At 45.9% G+C, this 23641-nt stretch overlaps 1 protein-coding gene across 3 annotated transcripts in view; it reads left to right on the top strand.

Annotated features, from left to right (window-relative positions):
• Nucleotides 1–8927, top strand: part of LOC119172387 (uncharacterized) — a 150259-nt gene extending 141332 nt beyond the window's left edge. For all 3 annotated transcript variants that reach the window (XM_075893698.1, XM_075893696.1, XM_075893697.1), the window contains 3 exons: nucleotides 1014–1531; nucleotides 5692–5953; nucleotides 8372–8927. In XM_075893698.1, coding sequence (XP_075749813.1) covers nucleotides 1014–1531; nucleotides 5692–5953; nucleotides 8372–8523 — 932 coding nt within the window. In that variant the 3' untranslated portion in view covers nucleotides 8524–8927. The remainder of the gene's footprint in view (nucleotides 1–1013; nucleotides 1532–5691; nucleotides 5954–8371) is intronic.
• The last annotated feature ends 14714 nt before the right edge of the window (nucleotides 8928–23641 follow it).

The following is a 23641-nucleotide window of genomic DNA, read 5'->3' as shown; positions in this document are numbered from 1 at the left end:
GACTGAGTGAAATTACTGGGAAATAAGTTGGAGAAAATTTGTGAGCATATTCTTAAGATATAGCTCTTTGAAAGTGTTTCTTTTTTTCTAGGTTGATGAAGTGCTTGGAGGGTAGTATTTTATTGTCTTATCAAGAGTGTGGCAATACAGTGGTCGAATTATGTTAGTACATTGTTTAATGCAACCAATGTGTTATATGTGAAAGGCAAAAATGCTATTTTCTCCAGTTTTTTTTCCTATTTGAGCATAAATGTTCGCCCAGCTGATGTAGATTACAAGGCGGTTCTCGCTTAGAGTGGGGAGTTCCAAATCTGCCTCATAGATGTCAAAAAACAGAAAAATGTGAAATTTCTAAAGGTAAAGATCTTCGGCGTTTGTTTTTTCTGGCTTTCTGCTCAGATTTTAGGTCCAAAACCAGTATTAAGACTCCACCTCTGCCACATTTTTTATCTCTATGTGAGCACCAACATTTACTCGAGTCGAATACATAAGCGGCAGTAGCAAAGCCTGAAATGTAGCCTTTGCCGCAGCATGAATGTGTGATGGAGTGAAGCATATTGAAAATCTAAAGGAGCCACTGTTAATTGGATGTTGACTGTGTTTGTTTTTGGGAATACCAGAATAGTGTAATTCTGGTGCGAATGAAATCCACTCTGTTAGACTAAAGACTATTAGAAAAATATTTTAAATTTCGAATATTCGCACACCCCTGTTGTAAAGGTGAACTTTTGCAGCAACCACCAGCGCTGGGTATTCTATGCAGCAAGCCAGAAATGTTGCTTCCGAAAACAATTCATTGAATGTCTAATATTTTAGAAAGTTCACACAGTGCTAAAACAATTACTGCACTCCTTCAAGTGTCACGCGAATACATATAAACTCTGCACATTTGTTCAAAATAGAATTTTATTCAAAACGAATGAAAGGGTGGTAAAGTACAGCGTCTTTTTTCGGCTTAAAGAACTTTTTTTAATTTGCTTTATTTTTGCTTATGTTCCTTTTTTGGCAATCAGGTCTTGGAGACAGTTTCGACATACTTGAGTATGTTGATGCGGACCAGGATCGAGCTTTTGTGGGTGAAGCCGAAAAAGGCAACCTCCTTGACAAGTCCCTGGAGTTGGATGTCGAAGACGGTGACCTAAAAGAAGTCCGGTGCCTAAAAACAGACTCAAGGGACGGAGATCGGACTCAAGGTTGTTGTGGCAAGGAGGAGCCTATGGTGAAGCCTCCTCCGGTAGCAGGCATGGCTATTCCGGGGCCGGCCACGGGCGGTGCCTTGAGCGGGCGGCCCAGAGGATACTGGCCTATGTTACTGCAGGAGCAGCTTTTGCCCCACGAAGATTTGGGCAAGCGGAAGAGGGAGCAGCGAAAGCATAGCGGAGAGGCTGCGATGAAGTCTTTGCTGAGCAATTTGGACTTAAACGGTTCAAGGTCGACCAGCTCTCGAGGCCCACCTGATGAGAGTATTAAAACCCCAGTGCCTGTCGTGCCCCTGGTGGCCCTTCTGCATACCATGCCACAACAGCATCCTGTGAGTGGAACATTCAGTAGCCATCCAGAATAGATTGCTAGTTATGCGAACACTGTTGACAGGATTTTAGCTAGGAAAGTGAAAGTTTTCCAGTGGTCATGTTTAGGTTTACCTTGGGTGTCATCCTCTAACATACCGTATTTAAACGATTGTAGGTCGACCCCCTTTTTTTTTTTTCAAATTTCTAAATACAGTCGAAACCTGCAACAACGAAATACCGCGGGCACGAAATCCCCTCGGCAACGAAATATTTCCGGATCCCCGGCGAACGTTCACAGAATTCCATGTATTACGTATCTCGCGGCAACAAAATGTTTTTGAACAGAGATCCCGCATCACGATTTTTCTACCACGGTGCGGGCCTTATTTTACCCTCCCGCCAAAGGTTAACTGTTGAAAATATGCTCGTATGCGTGTTATGCGCACTCAAATTTTGCAAACGTCTGCTTTTGCCGTGCTAGCGTGGGTTCCGCCATTTTTGTTTACTTGAATCGGTGATAGTGTCTGTGTTCGGCAACATGCTTTGCCACACTGCGCAGGCGATGGCAAATGATCATGCTGAAGTGCAGATGGCGCCGTCGGACGAGCTCAACAGGCCGAAGCAACACCAACAGTTAAAATCAATCAAAACGACGAAGAGAAGACTGGAACTGGTAGCGAAATTAAGATGAAGTAACAATGGCGCCTCAGAAAAGCTTGAGGCTGTAAGCGGATTCTCCATTGATCGCGGAAAAAAAAAAGAACGGCAACAATATTATCATCATGTTAAGCATCCTTGCAGCGACGCCATCAGGGGGCGAGACACTCCCAGCCTGCATTGCTTCCGTCATTTCATCACTTTTTTCGTTCCGCTGGCCGTATCACTGTTTTTCTGTCTTATACTCGTGGCAACGATATTCTCGCGAAAACGAAACATTTCGGTTTTGCCGGTGATTTCGTTATTGCAGGTTTCGACTGTAAATGTTTATTTCTCTCGATTTCAAATTTGACAATCCAATGTTGGGATGTCGACTTCGAATCGAAACCGCACACCGCTAGTAAACGCAAAAAAAAAGAAAAATCAAAGGCGCTATGTTGTGGTTACAACTTTGCATCCATGTTTTCATGGTTATGGCAAAAGTGTTGTGTATAATTGTTATCGTATTGCATACATTTTGACTTCAACAAGGGTGATGCCAACTTTGAAATAGTCTTCGTGAACAAATTTTCTTTGTGTGAAATGCTCCTTTTCCCTTTTGGCGAACACGCAGTTTTGGGAAGGGTCGACCTACATTCGTATCTATTAACAGTCGTGTAAATACAATAGCTAAGCAGAGCTCGTGTGAAGTGTGCGAGGTGCTGATGGTAATAAGTCGGAGATGGCAGAGAATCGCTTCCCCTTCAGCTTCCAAAGTGCATGCTAGTTTCCCAAGCCAGTTTCGTTTCGAGAAGAAAGTGCAGATTTAATCAAGTCAGTTTGGTTATTGAGCCTTGTCATAGATCACTTATATGAGTCCTTATTTTTAGTTTGTGCAGTAGTGCATGTTACATGTAGATAAATGGGATTTGTCATCTCAAAAACATTAATGTGAAGAGAATATGCAACAAAGATAATTCATTTGGTACTGTTTGTCGGCAAAATGCCTTAACATCACTACACCCCATATTTGCTATAATGTAGCCAACACTCAGTGCTGCGTTGCTGTAATCGACTTCGTAAGCAAAGCAAAAAATGCCTTCTATGTTTAAAGCGCTACGTGAGCAAGTATCTCTCATAGTTTCAACCATGGCCTTCGTGACTAGCTCACGACGTTTCGTTGCCAAAACTAATCGAGGAGGCCCACTTTAGCAGTGCTGCTGTTGCAGATGATGCGGCATACCGAGAATGACATACTGCGTTCACTCGGCATCTGAAGAAGCCTAGTACTCACTGCCTCTGTTTTTTTGGCAAAAAGTGCTAATTGCGGTCACATGTGAGAACTCGAGCACCGATTTTCAAACTCAGCAGGAATCATATGGTCCGTACACAATACAAAGTAATTTTTCTTTAAGTGATTCAGCTTCCCTTTAAAGAAACCTTTTTCTAAGTAGCATCTCCCCTTATGTCGAAATAGGTTCTGAAGACATCACTTATTGCTTTTTGTTAACACCAACGCCACCACACACATGTGACATTTTTTTCACCACAAAAATTGCTGCCAGCTCGTCGTTCATCTATCACAATGTTGGAAGCGCGTGCACAGAGTTGTTTGTGTGCCTGTTGGTCGCGTGCACAAACTAAAATAAAGAAAAAAAAAAAAGTTTTCGCGGCCTCTGAAGCCTTGGTCCTAAGCATTATTATTGTGGTATAGTAGGTTCTAACAGTGAACAGGGTTGTGCATAGCTGGCACCCTACGCTGTTTGCTCTCAATTTTCTTCCTCATTCTCAGTTGCACTAAAATTATTTCTCTAGGAGATTGTGGCAGGATTGTGATTGGGAAACATGCCTGAAGACCCACGGCCATTTTGGTTGTTCGCGAAGACTGTTCTCGCTTCTTTGTGCTGTACATCTGCGGCAGTTCGCGTCTGATGCACTCCAAGGATAGAAAAAAATAACTGGGTCGAATTCAAATCATCATCAGCCTGACTATGCCCACTGCAGGGCGAACGCCTCTCCTTTGACCCACCAATCAATTCGGTTTTGTGCTGTCAGTTGCCACGTTATACTTGCGAACTTTTTAATCTCATCGGCCCACCTAACTTCTGTCTCCTTTTCGTGCATTTGCCTTCTTCTCTGAATCCACTCAGCTACCCTTAATGATCAGCAATTATTCTGCCTACGTGCTACATGCCCGGCCCATGTCCAATTCTTCTTGATTTCAACTATGATATCCATAACTCCGGTTTGTTTCCTGACCCACTGGGCTCTCTTCTTGTCTCGTAAGGTTACACCTATCATTTTTTTTTCTATCGGGTGCTGCATCATCCTCAATTTAAGCTGAACCCTATTCTTAAGCTTCCAAGTTTCCGCTCCATGGGTAAGTACTGGCAAGATGCAGCTGTTATACATCTTCCTCTTGAGGGTTAGTGGCAGATTATCATTGATGATTTGAGAATGCTTGCAGAATGTGGTCCGTCCCATCCTTATTCTTCTAGTTATTTAACTCATATAGTTCGGCTCTGCGGTTACTACTTGTCCTAAGTAGATATATTCCTTTACAACTTCCAGTGTCTCTCCACCAATTTCAAAGTGCTGTTTTCTGACCTGACTGTTTCACATTACTTTAGTTTTGTGCGTAATGATTTTCAGACCTACTCTGCTGCTTTCCAGGTCCAGTTCAGTAATCATGCGCTGTAATTCGTTCCCCGAGTTACTCATCAAGGCAATGTCATCAGCAAATCACAGGTTACTAAGATACTCTCCATTAACTCTTATCCTCAACTCTTCCCTATGTAGGGCCCTGCAAACCCCCTATAACCACGCAGTGAATAGATTTGGAGAGAGCATGTCTCCCCGCCTTAAACCCTTCATTATTAGGATTCTGTCTCTTTCTTTATGGAGAACTATGGTGGCTCTGAATCTACTGTAGATTCCTTCCAGTAGGTTTATGTCGCGTTCGTCAATGCCCTGATTCGGTATTGCCTGCATTACTGCTGATGTCTCGACTGAGTGAAATGCCTTCACGAACCTATAAAAGTTATGTGTAGGAGTCAGCTGTATTCTGCACATTCAAATATGGGTGAATAAATGAGATTTTGATGTAATTAAATAACACACATGCTGAATTGAGGCAGGGAATCAGCCTGAATTATGCAATTTTTCAAAATATTAGGGGTCAAATTAATAGCCTTTACTGCATTGCTTAACAAGTGCAATTATTTGCAGGGATCATGCATCTGTGTATAGCTTTCTGTCTTTTAGGTTTATGTTTTTATGGCATTGTACAGGTATTTATTGCTTGGGTCTTTAAATGGGCCAATCAAGGCAGAAATACGGTAGTGAGATTAATGTAAGTGCAAGAACATTCCAAGCAAGCGCTAAGATGGGCCACTTAAGTCATAACCATAATTCCCATGGCAGGTTATTTGTCAGTTAAAATCCCCTAATTCCCTTTTCATAATTTTGTGTTGGGAGCCTTATAGGAAGATGCTAATACCACACAAAAAGCTGAATAGAGCTAACTGCAAAGTGCACGTTGCAGGTAAACCCAGGCCAGCTTGTGGGCAATCCTGGCCAGCGTCACCACCCAATGAAGTGTGATCCAGAAGCATGTTCCACCAGCGCCACGGTGGCAGGTCTGGCTCAGGCGGGCGAACTACAGCTGACGAGCCAGCTGCCCACGAGGTCAGAAGAGCCCATGGTGTCTCCGGGTAGTACCATCCACCTGGTGCGCACCAAGCAGGGTGCCATGCGCGTGATGGGGCACGCTCCTCTCCGCAGGTTACCAGATCATCTCGGACATGGTAAGTGATGGGCCACCAATTGCCCGCCACGCATTGCATATTTTTTTCCTCTGCCGCATTGTATGGAAAATTATGTCAAGTAGAAATGTGGCCCATATTTTCATCGAATAAGTGAAGTGTGTAAGCAGTCAAGAGCAGTGCATTAGTACATTCGAATTTTATATTGAATGTTGGATGCATTGCTCGTGAAGATGACTCAGAACAAATTCTGCAACAAATTTGTGTAGGCAGTATAGTGCATCAAGTTAATGGATATTTTGTTGTTGTTCCTCGCCAACATGAAGCTGGTGAGTTGCCAATATTGACCATTCATCCTATTTTGAAGCGTCATTTCAATTTGGAATCCCAAGTTGGGGGCGTACTTGCAGTTGGAGCACCATTGTGGTGGGACACACGAGACATTGGGTACGCTGTGAAATGATTGCAATAATACGTTTGCTTTTCAGTTTTCTATTTTTCCTGGTTTTTTCTCTTTCAAGTTAATGAGGTACAGTAAAACCTCATTAATTCATAGTTACTGAGACCGTGAAAAATGTTCAAATTGAGCCATTTTTTAAATTGAGAAACCATACATAAAGCAGGATGTAAGGAGCTTCGAATTACTGAAAGTAATCGGAGGTGGTCGTTTGGTGTGCTGGCTAAATTGTAACTCAAAAGCTTATATTATCCACCAATACCTAGTCCCGGTTTCGCTGCAAAGCCGAGAAAACGGCAGGTCTCGCTGCTGTCAGCTGAAATGCACGCCTTTGGAAAGAAAGGTGTGCTTCACAGCAATATAGTAATGACATGCTGGGAGCACGTAATTTGCTTATCGCAGCGTCAGCATGTCGTGATGCAGTCATCTGTCTTTTTTTTAGTAGGATAAAGAAATTATTTTCCGAAAGAAGCCGCTGTGATGAAATTCGCAATGCATTTTAGCTGAAAACTATGATACCACCAATCAGAGCTTTCATACATGGTGAATTCTGTCAGACCATCTTTTCTTATTTATTTATTTTTTCGTAAAAGAATGGGTGAATCATAACCATAATCATGCTGCAGTGAAGCACGTCTTCTTTTCCGTAGGCACCCATACATTTCACTTGATGGCGTATTTAGGGGGTAGCAACCCGGGCCCCTGCTCCCCCTTTCCAAATACTTTTTCGCCATGGCATAGAGAGTGCAAAATAACTATTTTATGCAGTTACCCTCCCCACTTTTTTTTCGAAAAAATTTCAGCTAACGCATCTAATTTCAGCAAACCACTAGACAGCTTTGGATTTAATGTACTGGCAGCACCACAGTTTTTTCACAACTGCAGGGTCACGACGTATCGTAAGATAAGTCGTGAAGTGCGCTGTGAGCCAGCTGAGCGACGAGGGAAGACAGTGGCCATGTTGAGTTTTCACTCTTCTTCGCCTGGCGTCACCATAATATTAGCCGCGTGACTGGTGGAAGTGACCCACATAGCTTTCAGTTGCCACTAACAGAAGCAAAACTTTCGAGAATCTTATTTCAAATATGACGTGTGTGATTCAACTGATTTGTTTTCAGTGCTTGCAAAAGTTGTGGCTTTGAGATTGGCATTTGTTTTTACCGTCGCATTGGCGTGAACTCGTCATCATTATTCATTGGAGTAGTACGCGTAGTTCAAAGTCGGACCCTTCGCGCTGACTGTGTTGCGCTCAGTTTTTTCATGCCTACTACTGTTGGTGTTAGCAAAATTGCGTACGGTGGTTGCATGTACTTTAATTGCACCGTTCTTAGCTCTACAGTTCTATCCTTAGGCTAGATCGGTGCTAAGTGTGCCAATGCTTGCACCATGGATGAAGTTAGAAGTTTGTGATGCAGAAGTTACTTTCTTCGACAATCTGTAACAGGAGTACTCTTACTTGCGCAAGGTGTTGGACTATCTACTCCGAGTCATGGCTGTCCAACACTGCCGATAGTGCTACGTTATCTTTCGGAGACACCGATGCATCCCATTACAGTATCGCAAAGACATCACCAAAAGTGATCGCTTGACAGAAACCGTCCTGGCATTAGGTTTATTAAAAAGACACAACGCTGCAGTTGCCCGAAAAAGCTTTTTGTTCTCCTCGAGTATGAGCAAACACACCAGGCAACGTCGCACGGTTTTTTCTAGCGTAAGCTCTCAAGCAAATTTTTTACAAGTAAATTTCTTTTGTTTTTCCTCTTTCTCAGTTCTTGCGTTTCCCGGCTCGTACGTTTAATTCTTACAGTTTTTCCAAAAATGCATCAGTTGGGGTCTGCTGTAATTCGTTTTGTATATTATTGTTCATGGCATGGTTGATTGAAATTAAGGTCTGCTTACCTTTAGCTGACGAATTCTCGTTTCTTAATCTTTTTAAACAGTAAGCACTGGAGGTGTAAAGCACAGCATGTTGGTAATTTTGATTGTCTGTCCCTGTGTCTTAGGTGGAGATCGAGTCCACCAGCATCGGCCAGGCCACCCTTACCTTCAGTGTAGGGGAGATGGGACTCATCCTATAATGAGGCTCGTCTCAGAATTCGGACCACCTCCAAAGGCTACCACCTACAGAATCAGAAGCCTGGATCCATCACGCTGACCCCTGTCTCAATAGAGAGACAGCTTGCAGCCACCGGCCAGACCCTCAGTCATGACCTATAGAGCTTTACCTTGGACACTGCCCAGCATGATCAGTTGGCCTAAGCATTCTGCTTCAGTACTGACACAAGTGAACAATGATGGAAGAGGAACTGGTCCTGCTATCGGGAGTTTCCAAGACGCACCTTCAGAGTCTCCAAGCCCTTGGACTGACGAAGGGCATCCTGTTATTGGCAAGCCATCACCTGGAAGGGAACGCGTCTCGCAAGACAATAGTGGACAGGCTGTTCTGGCAGGAAAGCACTCTTCAGTACGTTTGAGCTGCCTCTGTAGGCAGCCTAGCGAACAAGTTGAATAGACGTTTTTTTTAGACTTTTAGAATAATAAATTTTATGTTCAAGCGAATTGGAATTGTATATATGACATCTGAAGAAAAATCATGAACTAACCAACCTGCACAATATTTTTTTTATATAAGGCGTCTATGCAAATGCATTTTTTTTCATATAAAGAAAGACAAAATGACTTAATAGCAGGATTCGGCTTTCTGTAGAATACAAGTGATAACTTTTAAAATACACAACATTTTAAAATTTATTACACTTGGAGCATATAAGTGAACATAGCAACCTTTTTAACTTTAAAATTGATTTGAGGGTAATATGTTTATTCAAAGGGTGTGGTGTACACGTATCCCGAAGGAGTACGGCCACCAGCGTGGGTCCGGTCTTATCGAGCCGCAGGGCACGCGTTAACCGTCGCCGTGGCTAGAACGCGATACTGCTTAAAGTCGCAACACTTTATTGTGGCAACACCAAACGCAGTACAGCCCGTTGCAAAAGCGCGGCGGGAAAGCAAATAGGCTTATCCACGCCACGGGCATAAAAGTACTACACAGGGTGCCACGAGCACGTCTCCCTAGTAAAGGTGATCCACGGAGACACCGGGACCAAGGCCCGGTTGCTCGAGCGAGGGCAAAGGCGCTCGCACTGGCTTCGGAGGGAGACGGGTCGGCGTAGCTAGGCCACGCACTAGGACACCGTACCGACCTTCGGCCGTGCGTACGCAGTGGGGCAACAAAAGGTGAGTGTTCGCCTCGGGCGCGAGGCGCCGTCAGCAAGTCCGACGAGCCCCGAGCGACGGGAGTCGATGGACGGAAAAGATTGCGTGGCTCACCGTTTGCAGTCCAGGAGAGAATCTGTCTGCCCGCTCCCGACACAGCGCGCGAAAACCTCTCGGGAGACTTCGCGCGCGGGGCCACAGTCAACATCCGCTTCCGGGTGAGGGAGTTAAACGTCACTCCGCTCTCCCAGCGTGGCAGACAGCAAAGGGGGGCAGACATGTCGGGACATGAGAACGGCAAAAAAGGCGGCAAAGCCCGCGCAAAGGCAGCGGGCTAGCCTCAATCCCACAAGGGGCCCTGCAACACTTTTTCAAGTAGCCATAAAATCGATTCACTAAGGAAGCTTACTGCCTCACAAATTCACTACCGCCGCAAAAATATTTAAAATCCTTCCAGTATGAGCGGAGTTGCAAAGAATTTCCACATGTTGCATTTGCATTCTCTCATCTCGTCCCGACGAAGGCACTGGAAGCTAATTGGGGAGGGCTAGCATGGGGAAAAAATACATCACGCACGCCTTGTGACCTTGATCACTCAACTCTTTGATGTCTGAAATATGAAACTGCCCAGCGAAATAAAAATTGTTTTAATTTTTCGACTTTAGGTAGCAACCTTTATATGATGTCGCAGTTAAATTATCTAAAATACAACTTTAATGGATACTTTTGTGTAGGTCACCAATTCTTCATATGCCACAGTAGCGATTAGCTTGCAACAAAAAACGCACTTCAGAACTATGTGAGATGTTGTGTGCCACCTCTCGAGTGCATACACACCAAATAAACAAAATTATTGAATATAGAACTCCGGTCACCTACCTAAGAAAAAACGAAGTGAGAGCTCATGCACGCACTTAGTGCTTGCTATCAGCTTTGAAAGAATTGGTTGTAGCTTAAAATACCTTTGATGAGACTGCACTAAATTTTTCATGCTGAAAGCTACATGCCTCGCAAGTACTTGACAGCCGGCATTAAAAGTGGGACACATTTCGCGACTTATTCGCTCAAATTTTTTCGATATGTCGCAAATTCGTGACATCTGGCAGTAAAGGGTTAAAAATGATAGTCTTTATCTGCATACCTCAACGCAAGAATTTTGACCCTGCTGTCGTACTGTCTGTCGACTTGTCTGTCTGTCAACCAAAATGGCTTGAGTTCCACTTCCTCAACATCCACAAATATTGATCTGGTTCCTGCACTCAGACTTGCGGGCACTGCAGACTAAAAAATAAATATTGAACGTATCTGAGGTGCAATATCAATTCAGTTTCCTTATACTAGTAGAGGCATGCATGATTCGAAGAACCGTAGCATTTATTACACGGCGTTGACAATACGGCGCTATGCACAAAGAGGCGGGCGTTTTCTACGCCTTGCTAAGACGATGCGGGGCTGTTATCTACCCGTGATGTTGCTTTCTACAAAGTGTGGCCTCCGAGACTGTGCACACTTGCTATATCGGAGGCCATCCTTTAGTTTTTGAAGATTACTGCCAGATGGCACTCATGTCTCACACAGCGCCTCCAGAATTTCATTCACCCACTTTCTCATGCAGAACATCAAATAGATGTTCTATTCACTCTCTCCAGCTGGAAGACTATCGTCTTTCGACATTTGCAGTGAGACATGCAGATACGGGGCCAATTTCTTGCTCTCTCTCATTTTTTCTTCGAATACGCAGCTTTTCAGTGTGATCGCACACACATGGGTGCAAGACTATCCACACGCAAGACTATCGTCTTTCGACCACATTCGCAGATTACATGCAGATACGGGGCCAATTTTTTAAATATGATGTAACAATGAGTGCATTATTATGTTTCCCTGAACGGTAACGAAAAGTACTTGTGTTTCGTCATTTACGAACACTTTCTAATCTAAATTATATTTAAAATACACAGCATCGGCCATCACTAAAACAAACACGTCGACGCTATTTAAACGGCTTGGCCGGCCCGGCCCTAATTCGACGGGTCCCGACCAAAAATTGCCACCGCGACCAGAGCGAAAATTGCCAACATGTTGGAAGCTCGCCCTGGACCGCTGCGGCGTGAGCGAAATGGCCTGGTTTTTTTTTTTTTTGTTTTCTTTTTCGCTGCGATCGAATTCGCGGACTGAAAATCGCTACTTTTTATGTCGTGTGAAACGGCTTTTACTCAACGACGCGTGTCTAGTGAAATCTGATGCGGTGGTCCCTCGCCACGCTTTGCTCGGTTAGTGCGCACCTTTTCGACTGGAACTAGCGGACGTCGTGTATACGAACAAAGCGTCACACTCGGCACGTGTTTCGGAACGAACCCGAGAAATGCGCCAGCAATCCACCTGCTACAAAGCCCTTTCACGAAACCACATCCGTGCATTTCTTTTCTTTTCGTGGCGGGTTCCAAGACTTTCTCGAAGCTTTGGGTGACGATGGACCGACCCTCACCACGTGGGCGCGCAATTATTAGCCGCGACTTCCACGAACAAAAGCGATTCGTTCGGCACGGGCTTGCTTCGTCCACGACTGGCAAGCAGACTATGTTAACAGCCTACGGTACCGCTTCGGTCAGTCAGCGAGTCCGTATTGCAACAACTGTGGCTTCGTCGATTCGGTGGAACATATATTGTTTGAGTGTAGAGCGTATGCTGAGGAGCGTGCGCTTTATGAACATTGCATGCATTCTATAACCAAGAGAACTTTCTCCCCTGACTGTGTATTGGGATCTTTAGCCTGCCCCACTTTACAGAGGCGTCCTATGATACTTTTATTTTCGTACTTGGGCAGCATCGGTCAGCTAGCCAAGCTGTAGCTGTAGCTTGACACCACGAAAAAACTATTAACGCACGTCCTCTATCAATGGTCAAAGAGGTGGCCTTTTCCTTCCTTTCTTTTTATTCTATCATCTATATTCACAATCTGTCTTTTTTTTTCTCTCTGTCTTACTATTTGTACTTTCAATCCTCAATCCCCTTCCCCACGCAGAGTAGCAAGTCAGCGAATTTTACATGCCGGCTAAGTTCTTTGCATTTCAATAAAGAGTTATCTCTCTCTCCCAGACAGCAGTTCAATGCTGCGACAAAATCATTCGTCGCCGTGAGCTCTAGGAAAATGGCACCTAGAAATGAAGTAATAATTCAGTGATAACTGTTTAGGTTTAACATTCTTGAAGCACCGTATAATTATGAATATGATTATGAGTGGATGGCTCTGGAAATGTCGACCAGATGAGGTTGTTTAACGTGCAGCTGAACCTAAGCTCAAGCATTTTCGCCTGCATCTAAAACGCGGAGCTTGTGAGGCCGATGGTACGTTGCTGGAATCGGCCCTTACGATCTGCGCATCGGCTGGTACTACGCTGCACCGAGTGTCGGTCTGCTTCCTGTCGAGACACGCGGCGAAATTGCGAGTTCCTCGGTGCTTTGACCAAGTCACGTCGCGCTGCAACACATAAGGGTCGCTGTACGGCCACCACTATCTCAGCAGCGTGTTGTCGTTATAACCGTAGTTAGCGAAGAAGACAGGCAGACTGGTCGAGTTTGGGGGGACACCTACGCGAAAGGAGTGGCTGAGGCATTCCACACAACTTGAAAAGCGAGTGATCGCGTGGGACATCCTTCCCTTGGCATTATCATAAAAAGAAATTGGCTTGTTAAACTGGGCGGACTAGGAAGTTCACACGACGCTGTGCCTAATGGTTTAACGAGTGAATGATCTTTGACAATGAGCATTTGCGCTGGCCTTTAAGAAAGGTACATGTTGTTTTTAAATAAATCGGTTGCAACAAGTTCAGAGCTGTGTGCGTCACTTCCTTCCTTCGTCGTGTGTCTAAGCGCTGTTTTGTATCTTTATCATTTGAAGTTGGTGACGCTGTTTCGTATTTTACAGTCGAAGCTTGCTTTGTTTTGTCCCCTAAGATAAGCATTGTCGAATTAAAACTTGGACGTCGACAGGATTTTCTCTTGAAAAGTGCAAACCCGTGTTGCATCGCGTTCGACCGTTAGTGTTGTTATTTGGGCGCAAATATGCGCCTTTTGCACCGGGTTCTGGCCCAGTGGATGGCGTACTTCTGCAACGGCATCCATTGTTCTCTTTCGTCGCTATTTACAGCGGTGAAAATGCGCAGATGCTGCGCCAATAGTTCGGTCATGACGGTCTTGGCCCAGCAGTAGACTCGATTCCCCGCGGGGGTTGGCGTCGTGCATTAAATGAACAGGTTTTCCCTAAAAAGAGAACACCGCCACGTATGTTGCGCTGTTGGGTCAAACTTGGCAGCTCTAGATGCGCCTATTCGAGGGGAAATCTAGTCTGAATTTCGCTGCCACATCAGTGTGGACAAGCGATGCCATTTTGCCAGTCATTAAACCTCGATATCTCTTGAAAATATCTTTAACATGTGATCATAGACGTGCGCGGGATTCCTCATTTATGGAGTTGGTTGGCAAGGGGGCCGAGGTTTTTGGCAGCGGCCTCCTCCATATTGTGTCAATGTGCGGGGCTGACTTTGCGCCCCCTTGTTAGGTGATGGGGGAGGGGGAAAGGAGGCTCCCGTCCCTTATGCGCATACTTATGCATGCGATGAATAGTGAAGACAGCAGACACGAATATGTTTCATTAATGCGTGCAGTCAAGAGCTACGGCGCTTTTTGGACATCATTGTTCGCGTGCCATAATTCAATATAGTGGAAGGCAAGCTGACCGTTTTGACGCGGGGCCTTGCCTTGGCTTTCAAAGCAAAGTTTCCACTTCTCGTTCTGCATGTGAAAATAGCGTGCATAGTAAACGCCAAGCCGTTGCGCATCTAAAAACACATCTCGCCGCTGCAGAGGTTTCGGCTGCGATTCCAGATGTTTTTAAACATGGTGCGCCTTTCGGTCCTCTGTTTTCCGGACGTGAGGTTCGTGCAATCTATGCATATATAAGTGATTCTTGAATTAAAGAAAGGAAAAAATAAAGAATCTAATATCGGTCTACCATATGTGTTGGCAAGGCTCAGCTGCTTGATGACGCAGGAGGAGAGAAAGAAGAGTAGAGAGAAAACGAGGGGAGCACTTGATCCCACAGGCTCGAAAAAAAAAGGTGGACAGGAAAGATGGGAAGACAGCGAGATGAGTTCGTAGTTACGTGCAGCATTTCTCGGGAATGAAGGGAAAGCTACGGGGACGGAGCGACTGCGCGTGTACTCCGCGAAGTACATAGTCCAGCGCCGCTCACGTTCCGAATGACAGCCGCGTTCGAATGATGACGTTCCGTGCTACTCGCATCGTTTCCAATCGTTAGCGTGAAATTCGTCTCGAGCTTCATCGGCTAGTCGTCTGAATAGCTGGCGGGCGACGCGCACTCAATCGAGGACGAAGACGCCACTTTGGTTGTGGGTTGTACGTGAAGCGTCCGACGTTTCCACACTCGCAAAAACGTGGAATGACACTCCATAAAATAAACCCAATATAAATATCATCTTCGTGTGTACTGCAGCTCTTCACAAACGACATCCTGTAGAAAATAATGTTTTCTTTTTAGTTTTGCGAATGCGTGGAACTGCGTAGAATAGCGACCTGCGTAGGAACGCGCAACGCGAGTCTGCCTCGTTTTTCTCTCCCGTGACCATAATAGTGGCGAGAGAAACGTCGCGCGACGACTGTCCCGCTTCTTCCTTTGTTAGGATGCCCCACCACGGTGGTCTAGTGGCTAAGGTACTCGGCTGCTGACCCGCAGGGCGCGGGTTCGAATCCCGGCTGCGACGGCTGCATTTCCGATGGAGGCGGAAATGTTGTAGGCCCGTGTGCTCAGATTTGGGTGCACGTTAAAGAACCCCAGGTGGTCTAGATTTCCGGAGCCCTCCACTACGGCGTCTCTCATAATCATAGAGTGGTTTTGGGACGTTAAGCCCCACATATCAATCAATCAATCCTTTGTTAGGATGTGCTTCTCACCTATAGTCTCTCTCCCACGACCGGAATAGTGGTGAGGGAAATGTCGCGCGACGCCGTCGCTATTGGCCCGATGCGCGTCACGTGGGACCACATGGTTGTTTTTTTTTTTTGCTTTAACATTTAGTTACCATCCTCGTCCAGTGGTCTATCGAATGTCCAGCGTGTGTCGCACATCGTTGCTGCAACGTGGTCATTTGACTTCGGAAGTGGACATCACGACGACATTTTCGAATCGACCTTGCGTGGTAAGTTTGCAAGTCTCTCACCTTTAGAATGCTTAGAGGTTCGCGCATTTAGGTGCCCGCCGTGGACATGACGCAGCGAATTGCGTAAAACGTCGCTGTTTTTCCAAGAGTTATTATAGCTTGTACGTATACTTTTTTTTGCGTCGCCGTGTTAGCTCATACCGCAAGGAATGTGGGCATGCATGGACCTTTGCGGAACGCAAAATGCAGCTGTAATAGACATCCAGTGGTTTCAGTGAAACAGTGCCAGTTCTCGGCTGTTCATAAGAAGGTCGCGGGGTCGATGCCGGCCATGGCGGCCGCATTTCGGTGGAGGCGAAGTGGCAGGCGCCCGTGTAATTTGCGATGCCAATGCGCGTTAAAGAACACTACATTGTTAGAATTTGCGAAGCCCTCCACTAAGGCGTCTTTCATATTCATATCGTAGTTTTTGGCACGTAAAAGCCTAGATATTATGTTCACCTATGTACGTAAACGTTTACGAATGGGGAACTAAAAACTTTCTGAAACATGTGTTTCGACAGCACAGTGACGTTAAAAAAGTACAAGTGCAAGTTAAAAGTCCCTATTAACGTTTCTGTGGGACCTTGTGAATACGCGGGGCAAACTCATCGATTGCTGTCGTCCGTTTCTCGTAACGCATCAGTAAAATGTATAGTGTGCTTGGAAGACTCGGTATTTGCGAAAACCTTATGCATAGCTGTTTCTGCAGTTGAGATTCTCACCAATCCACCAGTCCTAGCACACTTCGACCCATCTGCCGCCACGGAGCTTCGTACTGACGCCAGTGGCCACGGCATAGGCGCAGTGCTGGCGCAGCGGCAACAAGGAACGCACCGCGTCGTCGCGTGCGCAAGCCGACTGTTGTCGCACTCGGAACAAAATTATTTGATCACAGAACGCGAGTGCTTAGCTCTCGTCTGGGCAATTGCGAAATTCCGACCGTACCTCTATGGCCGACCATTCTCAGTTATTACGGACCACCATGCGCTTTGCTGGCTCTCCTCACTCAAGGACCTTACGGGACGCCTTGGTCGCTGGGTGCTGCGCTTACAAGAGTACACTTTTTCCGTATCCTATAAATCCGGACAACTTCACAAGGATGCCGACTGCTTGTCCCGTTACCCAGTCGATCCCCCTGACATGACGGAAGATGGACAAGAGGTCCTTGTTCTTTCAATTACTGACTTCACCGACATAGCTGCTGAACAACGCCGCGACCCCTCTTTGCGTGCTATTATCAATGATCTGCACTCCCCCCACCCTGACCCCTCCTTACAACTGTTCGTTCTTCACAACGACATCTTGCACCGCTAATATGCCCGCCCAGATGGTGCTGAGTTTTTACTCGTTGTTCCTGCGCATCTTCGCTCAGACGTTTTGGCCCAGCTCCATGATGCCCCCTCCGCTGGACACCTAGGAGTGTCACGCACGTATGACCGCGTTCTCCGCCAATTCTTTTGGCCTGGCCTCTACTGTTCTGTGCGACAGTACGTTGTGACATGCGACCTGTGCCAGCGCCGCAAGACACCTGCTCTGGGACCTGCTGGTACCCTCCAGCCCATTGAAGTACCAGATGAGCCATTTTGCCGAGTCGGCCTCGATATTCTAGGACCTTTTCCCGTGTCGGCCACCGGTAATAAGTGGATTGCTATTGCTACCGACTACGCAACGTGGTATGCCATTACACGCGCCCTCCCCACCAGCTGCGCTACTGATGTAGCCAATTTCCTTCTTCATGACATCATTCTGCGTCATGGTGCTCTTCGTCAGTTGATCAACGACCGCGGCCGCTGTTTTCTATCTAAAGTAGTCGACGAGCTCCTGCGATCCTGCTCTACCCACCACAAGTTCACTACAGCGTACCACCCACAAACCAACGGCTTCACAGAACGCCTCAACCGTACCCTGACGAATATGTTAGCGATGTACGTCTCCAAGGATCACAAAGATTGGGACATCCACTTACCTTTCGTTACCTTCGCATACAACAGTTCACGTCATGATACAGCTGGATTTTCACCTTTTTATTTACTGTTTGGTTATGACCCGCCTTTGCCCATGGACAACATGCTCCAATCTGACGCCCTCTCGACTGCTTATGCTCGTGATGCCCTGGCCCGAGCAAACATTGCCCGCCAAGTCGCCCGGGATCGGTTATGTGCCTCGCAGCTTAACCAAAAGACTGCTTACGATCACTGGCACCGCGACGTACAGTACTCTCCGGGGTCGCTCGTCTAGCTGTGGTTACCATCGTCGTGTTGGTCTCTGCGAAAAACTGATGTGCCGTTACGTTGGCCCCTACCGCGTCATACGCAAGGTCACCAGCGTGACCTATGAGTTAGCTCCACTCCATACCACGTCAGTACCAGCTTCAGTCCTGACCGATATAGTGCACGTCTCACGGCTTAAAGCATACTACTCATGCCCCGAGAATCGATCGCACCGGGACGGTGCTTCTGCCGAGATGCCTGAGGATGACGACGACGAAGTGCTGTGAGGGAACGTGCTCGGACTGCAGCAGCGTTGTACGCATTTGCTTGCCAGTATATTCATTGTGTATACTTTATTCACCGTAACAATATAATAGATATGGCAATAATAATTGTTAGTTGTGAATAAGCGCCTGTCTGTGTCTTTTTACTTCGTCGTCGTCTCGTGTGTGCTTTTCAACCAAGATGAGCCCCTAATGGCGCTCACGATGAGATTGAAGTCGGCGCCGGCACAGAACGCGTGGGCACCGTGCCGTCGTGCACGTAAAGTTGGCTTCCCCACGTGAAATTGAACATTTGGCGTCACTTTGCACCACGTGACAGCGCTCGCCGAATAGCGGCGTGAGTGTCGGAAGGAAAAGGTATGCCCAACTCTGCTATATAAAGGTAGCATACAGTAACTCTAGATGAGACCATCCCACCTGCTGATGTGGTCGAGTGCAAAGGGTATATAACTGAGAATTCCTCCTTTTACGGTTAATGTTTTTTACGCGTGGCCAGTGAGGCAAACTATGAAGCCTGGAGAAATAATCGATGCCTGCTTTACCAGCCTTTTTTTCATGTTTAGTTGCGCCACGTTTGGCGAACGTTTGAACTCACATAAAACAAATTGACATTTATTTCATTGATAGCGCTACCAAAGAAAAACTCCTGTGAGATTTATGATTTATTGAAAATATTTTGTTTAAAGCACTGGGTTGCCAAGTTAGCACAAGTTGATACAAGATACAGTGCGCACCTGCTGATGTGCAACAGTCGTTGGTAATTAGCGTCTGAAATACAGAAAAAGCCAGTTTCTACAGAACAGAGAAGCCGAAAATTTGCCTAAATTCACTACTGCCTTGTAGGTACCCTAACGAAGACTTCAAAATTTTCTGTTCATATAATTATAGAAAGGGGCCTGCTGCTTCATCATATAGTAGTTCAGAGTATCAGCTTGTATAGTTTTGTTGCTTCATCGGTGATGCGTGACCAAATACAGGCATAAACTGCTGAATTTCCACGAAAGTAATTCGTCAATTATTGTCACAGCACAAATAACCTTCGCATAGAAATTAATTTAAATGTAGTCTACAGAACCCCTAAATATTATGGTTGTGCTTTGAAAGAAAAAAAAGATATTCAAACGCAAACTTTCATTATCAAGCCCTCTTTTATTAGAACGTAAATAAATTACTAATTATTCAATATCCGAAATCTCTACATCGACACCTGGAATAGCGTTTCGTCTAAAGACACAGTAAATTTTGCTTTGTTATAATAAACAGTCTCACTGTACTCGCAGTACAACGGAGGCTTGTACAACGAAATTTCCTTTTGTTGCTCACACTATTTTCATTTTTATAGGTGACGCTTCCGGACAGGCATTACAACCATATGTCATTTGAAAGCGGATATCATAAGCTGTCTGAATTAACACAATGCAAATTTATTTGTGAAGCGCAGCTAGCACAGTGTGTCCGCAAACAATGCGTAAAATGTGGAACAGTGGTTGCCAGAGTGGAACCGTTACCTTAAAGAAAGTTCCGACACCCGCGGCAGCACAAACTCTCCGTGTGGCCGATGGCGGCACGCCAATGGTTCTTGGTCTGTGTACTGCCCGCCTAAGTATAGTGGACCATACTGCTTCCGTCCTTTTCACCTTGATTGGACACTGCCCTTAAGACGTTATCCCAGGCCTGGACTTCTTGTGGAATCATTATGCTCTTATTGATTGTGCTACCAGTGTCTTGTGCTACCAGTGTCTCATCTAGTCGCTGCTCCCCATACTGATCCGCTGCCGCACCTGTGCTCTCTTCAGGATGTGCGTCTGTCACCTCAGGCAGCCATCGTTTCGACTGCACAGTCACAGGTTCCCGATGGCGAATATGCCATCCTCCTTCTCCTCGCCGACGTCCTTTTGAGCCGCAACGTTGCCACTCTCCATTTGCTTGTGACTATCACCATCAACCGCACTTCGCTCCCACTCATCAATTTCAGCTTGTGCGCTCAAGTGCTTCCTCGTGGCATGTTTTTTGGCCAACATATCTACTGCAAAAGAATTCGAAATTGCGGCTCTCACCACCGAGACTGACTTACTTCAGTCTCCGGATGCTGACAGCTACTGTTCTCTGCCGGATCGTTTCTCGAAGATGATTGTAATCGATCTCAATCCTGCGCAAGCCAAAGACATTCGTTGCCTTGTCGCATCATATAACATTTTCTTTTATTTTGACGACAGACCTATAGGGCAAGCGTCTGCCGATAAGCACCGCATAAACCCCAGTGACACCCGTCCTATTCGTCGACGCCCCTATAATGTCTTTCACAAAGGGCGCAAAGTTCTCCAAACGGAAGTAGACAAGTATGCCCAGCAAAGGTGTCATCGAACCATCAAACAGTCCTTGAGCCTCCCCTGTTGTCCTTGTGAAGAAAAAAGACGGCAGCTGGCGCTTTTGCATTGACTATCGCCACCTCAACAAGATCACGCGAAAAGACGTATACCCGCTACCACGCATTGATGACGCGTTAGACTGCCTGAAGGGAGCTACATACTTTTCGTCTATTGGTCTTCAGTCCGGCTTCGGGCAGATTTCTATCAATTAAATGGAATGCGAGAAGACGGCTTTCATTACACCTGATGTTTTTATATCAGTTTAGGGTAATGCCTTTTGGACTATGTAACACCCTTGCCACATTAGAACAGATGATACTCTCTACAACACGGTTATAAGAAGCCTAGTTATCTCTGTTACCTAGACGATGTGATAGTCTTTTCATCTACTTTCGACAGCCACCTGACCCGTCTGGCTGCGATTCTCCCAGTCTTCAGAACAGCTGGGCTTCAACTGAATTCCAAGAAATGTCAATTTGGCCACCATCAGATTACCACGCTGGGCCATTTTGTAAACGCCGATGGCGTCCAATCAGATCCCGAAAAGATCTGCGCCGTCCGAAACTTTCCGGTGCCCCATTCTACCCCTGACGCCGGATCCAGCTTCAACGGCCAATGCTCTTACCTTCATCATTCTGTGAAAAACTTTGACGACGTTGCTAGGCCACTCATAGACCTGCTGAAGAATACCACATTCTCATGGGGCCCTGAGGAGACTCAAGCGTTCACCACTCTCATCGCTTACCTAACCATATTTGCGCTCTTTAATCCTTCTGCTGCCACAGAAGTATACGCACCGACGCCAGTGGCCACGGCATCGGCGCACTTTTCGCTTAGCGACACCATGGTAGACATTGCGTGATAGCTTATGCCAGTCACCTGCTTTCTGCCCCCGAAAAAAAGTATTCAATTACCGAGAGATAGTGTTTAGCTTTGTTTGGGCCGTAGCCAAATTCTGGCCTTATTTATACACATGGCCGCATGTTCTCCATCGTTACGCACCACCACACGCTCTGCTGGCTAACGTCTCTGTAGGACCCGACTGGATATCATGGTACCTAGGATTTGAGGCTCAAGAAATTTTTGTTTAGCATCAGCTACAAGTCTGGTCGTTTGCACAAGGATACTGATTGTCTTTCTCGTCATTTGGTGGACTCTCCTGATCCCGTTGCATCTTACCTAGACAGTTGCGTAATTGCATTTACTGACATCAGCGATATGCGCATCGAACAACGTCGGGATGGCGATCCCGATGTTGTTGTTGACAACAAGAGTTGGCGATCAAGAATTCTACCACAAAGCCACGCCATATTGAAAATACTTTGCAAATTTACCCTAAGGTTCGTGAAACGCCACTTGTGGTTGCAGTGCTGACTATCCAACTTTTATAAACATCACCTATGCACTCATATGATACAGCCATCATGTTGTGTAAAGTAAACTGTAATTAGGTGTCATGCGCTGAAGTTGATTTATGTAGCAGTGTCCAGGGCTATACCACCATTGCAAACACCAGCGCTTCATATTAGTTTATCGCTGCTGGTGCTGCTAATACTCAAGTACCTGTTGGCACCATTGCGTAAGTGCGAACAGCTGGTTATATGAACATTCGCTACTGTCTAACATATGCTTTTGCGTGTAGTAATCGTACATATATATTTAGCGTAATTTCCTAACGAGTCCCTCAATAAAAAAGTTACAACACGGTCACCTTCCCTCCGCATGCTTCGCATAACGTCGATTTGGAAGGTATGTGGGATGTGCCGAATTTTTTTCCAATACCGGCTCTCCACACCTTTTATTCAAATACATTGTGTGAGAGGGTATAGACTTGATAGTTAGCCAGAACGTGTTGGTAGTCCTCGGCAAACAATGCCGTTGGCGCTGTCAACGACCTAACTACAGTGCGTTCCAAAGTATAGAGATGAAAATTGACGTTTATTTTGAGTCTAACACTGAGTTGGCCTCTAGGACATACCGTGGAGCCACCTACGTGATGACGCCACTTATAGGATGCCGGGTCAACCTTTTCTGCTTGATCACCGCATTTCACGCGCTTTTGCCGTGGACACCATGTGTGCTTCTTTTTGTTTTGAACTCGGTGTTTAAAGAATCGGTAAAACCTGATAATACGGCCAAGCCAACTATGAATCGGTAAGCCCAGTGGCACTCTCGTGTCTAATTTGCATAGTGAAATCACTACTAAGAATCGGTGCATTCGTGGGGGACGATGCAAGTGGTGTCGCGAAAGCAAAGCTGCCGCATTCCACAACTACATATCCTATCTGTGACGTCAAAACGATCGCTGCGCTGGCATCTTAGTGGAGGGCCTCGCGGCCAATACCTCTCTAAACTATTAAGAGCACTGAACCGGCAGGCGAGTCAATTTACGATGCATTTGCCAAGCGCGCAGAACTGAAAAAAGACTGGCTATTTACTGGTGACAAAATAAGGTGTCATAAAAAGGGAGTTGTAATAAAAAAAATCGGCAGACCCCACGTGCCTTAATATCAACGTTATGAGAAGCATGCCGAGGGACGTTGACTGCGTTGCAATATTTTTTTTATTGAGCGACATGTCATATGAAATGACGCTAAATATGTGTACAAATGTTGCACGCACAGACATATGTTGAGAGTCGCAAGTGTTGATATAACTAGTTGCTTGCACTTGTGCAATGGCCCCGCCGCAGTGGTCTAATGGCTAAGGTACTCCGCTGCTGACCCGCAAGCTGCGGGATCGAATCCTGGCTGCGGCGGCTGAATTTTCGATGGAGGCGAAAATGCTGTATGCTGTGTGCTCAGATTTGGGTGCACGTTAAAGAACCCCAGGTGATCGAAATTTCCGGAGCTCTCTACTACGGTGTCTTTCATAATCATATGGTGGTTTTCGGACGTTAAACCCCACATATCAATCACTTGCGCAACAATGCCAACTGTAACATGCGATTACCAACACCAGACGCTGATAAGA

The sequence above is a fragment of the Rhipicephalus microplus genome, chromosome 4 (assembly GCF_043290135.1).
Source record: "Rhipicephalus microplus isolate Deutch F79 chromosome 4, USDA_Rmic, whole genome shotgun sequence".
Classification (NCBI taxonomy): domain Eukaryota; kingdom Metazoa; phylum Arthropoda; class Arachnida; order Ixodida; family Ixodidae; genus Rhipicephalus; species Rhipicephalus microplus.
This window is presented reverse-complemented; position numbering and strand designations above follow the sequence as displayed.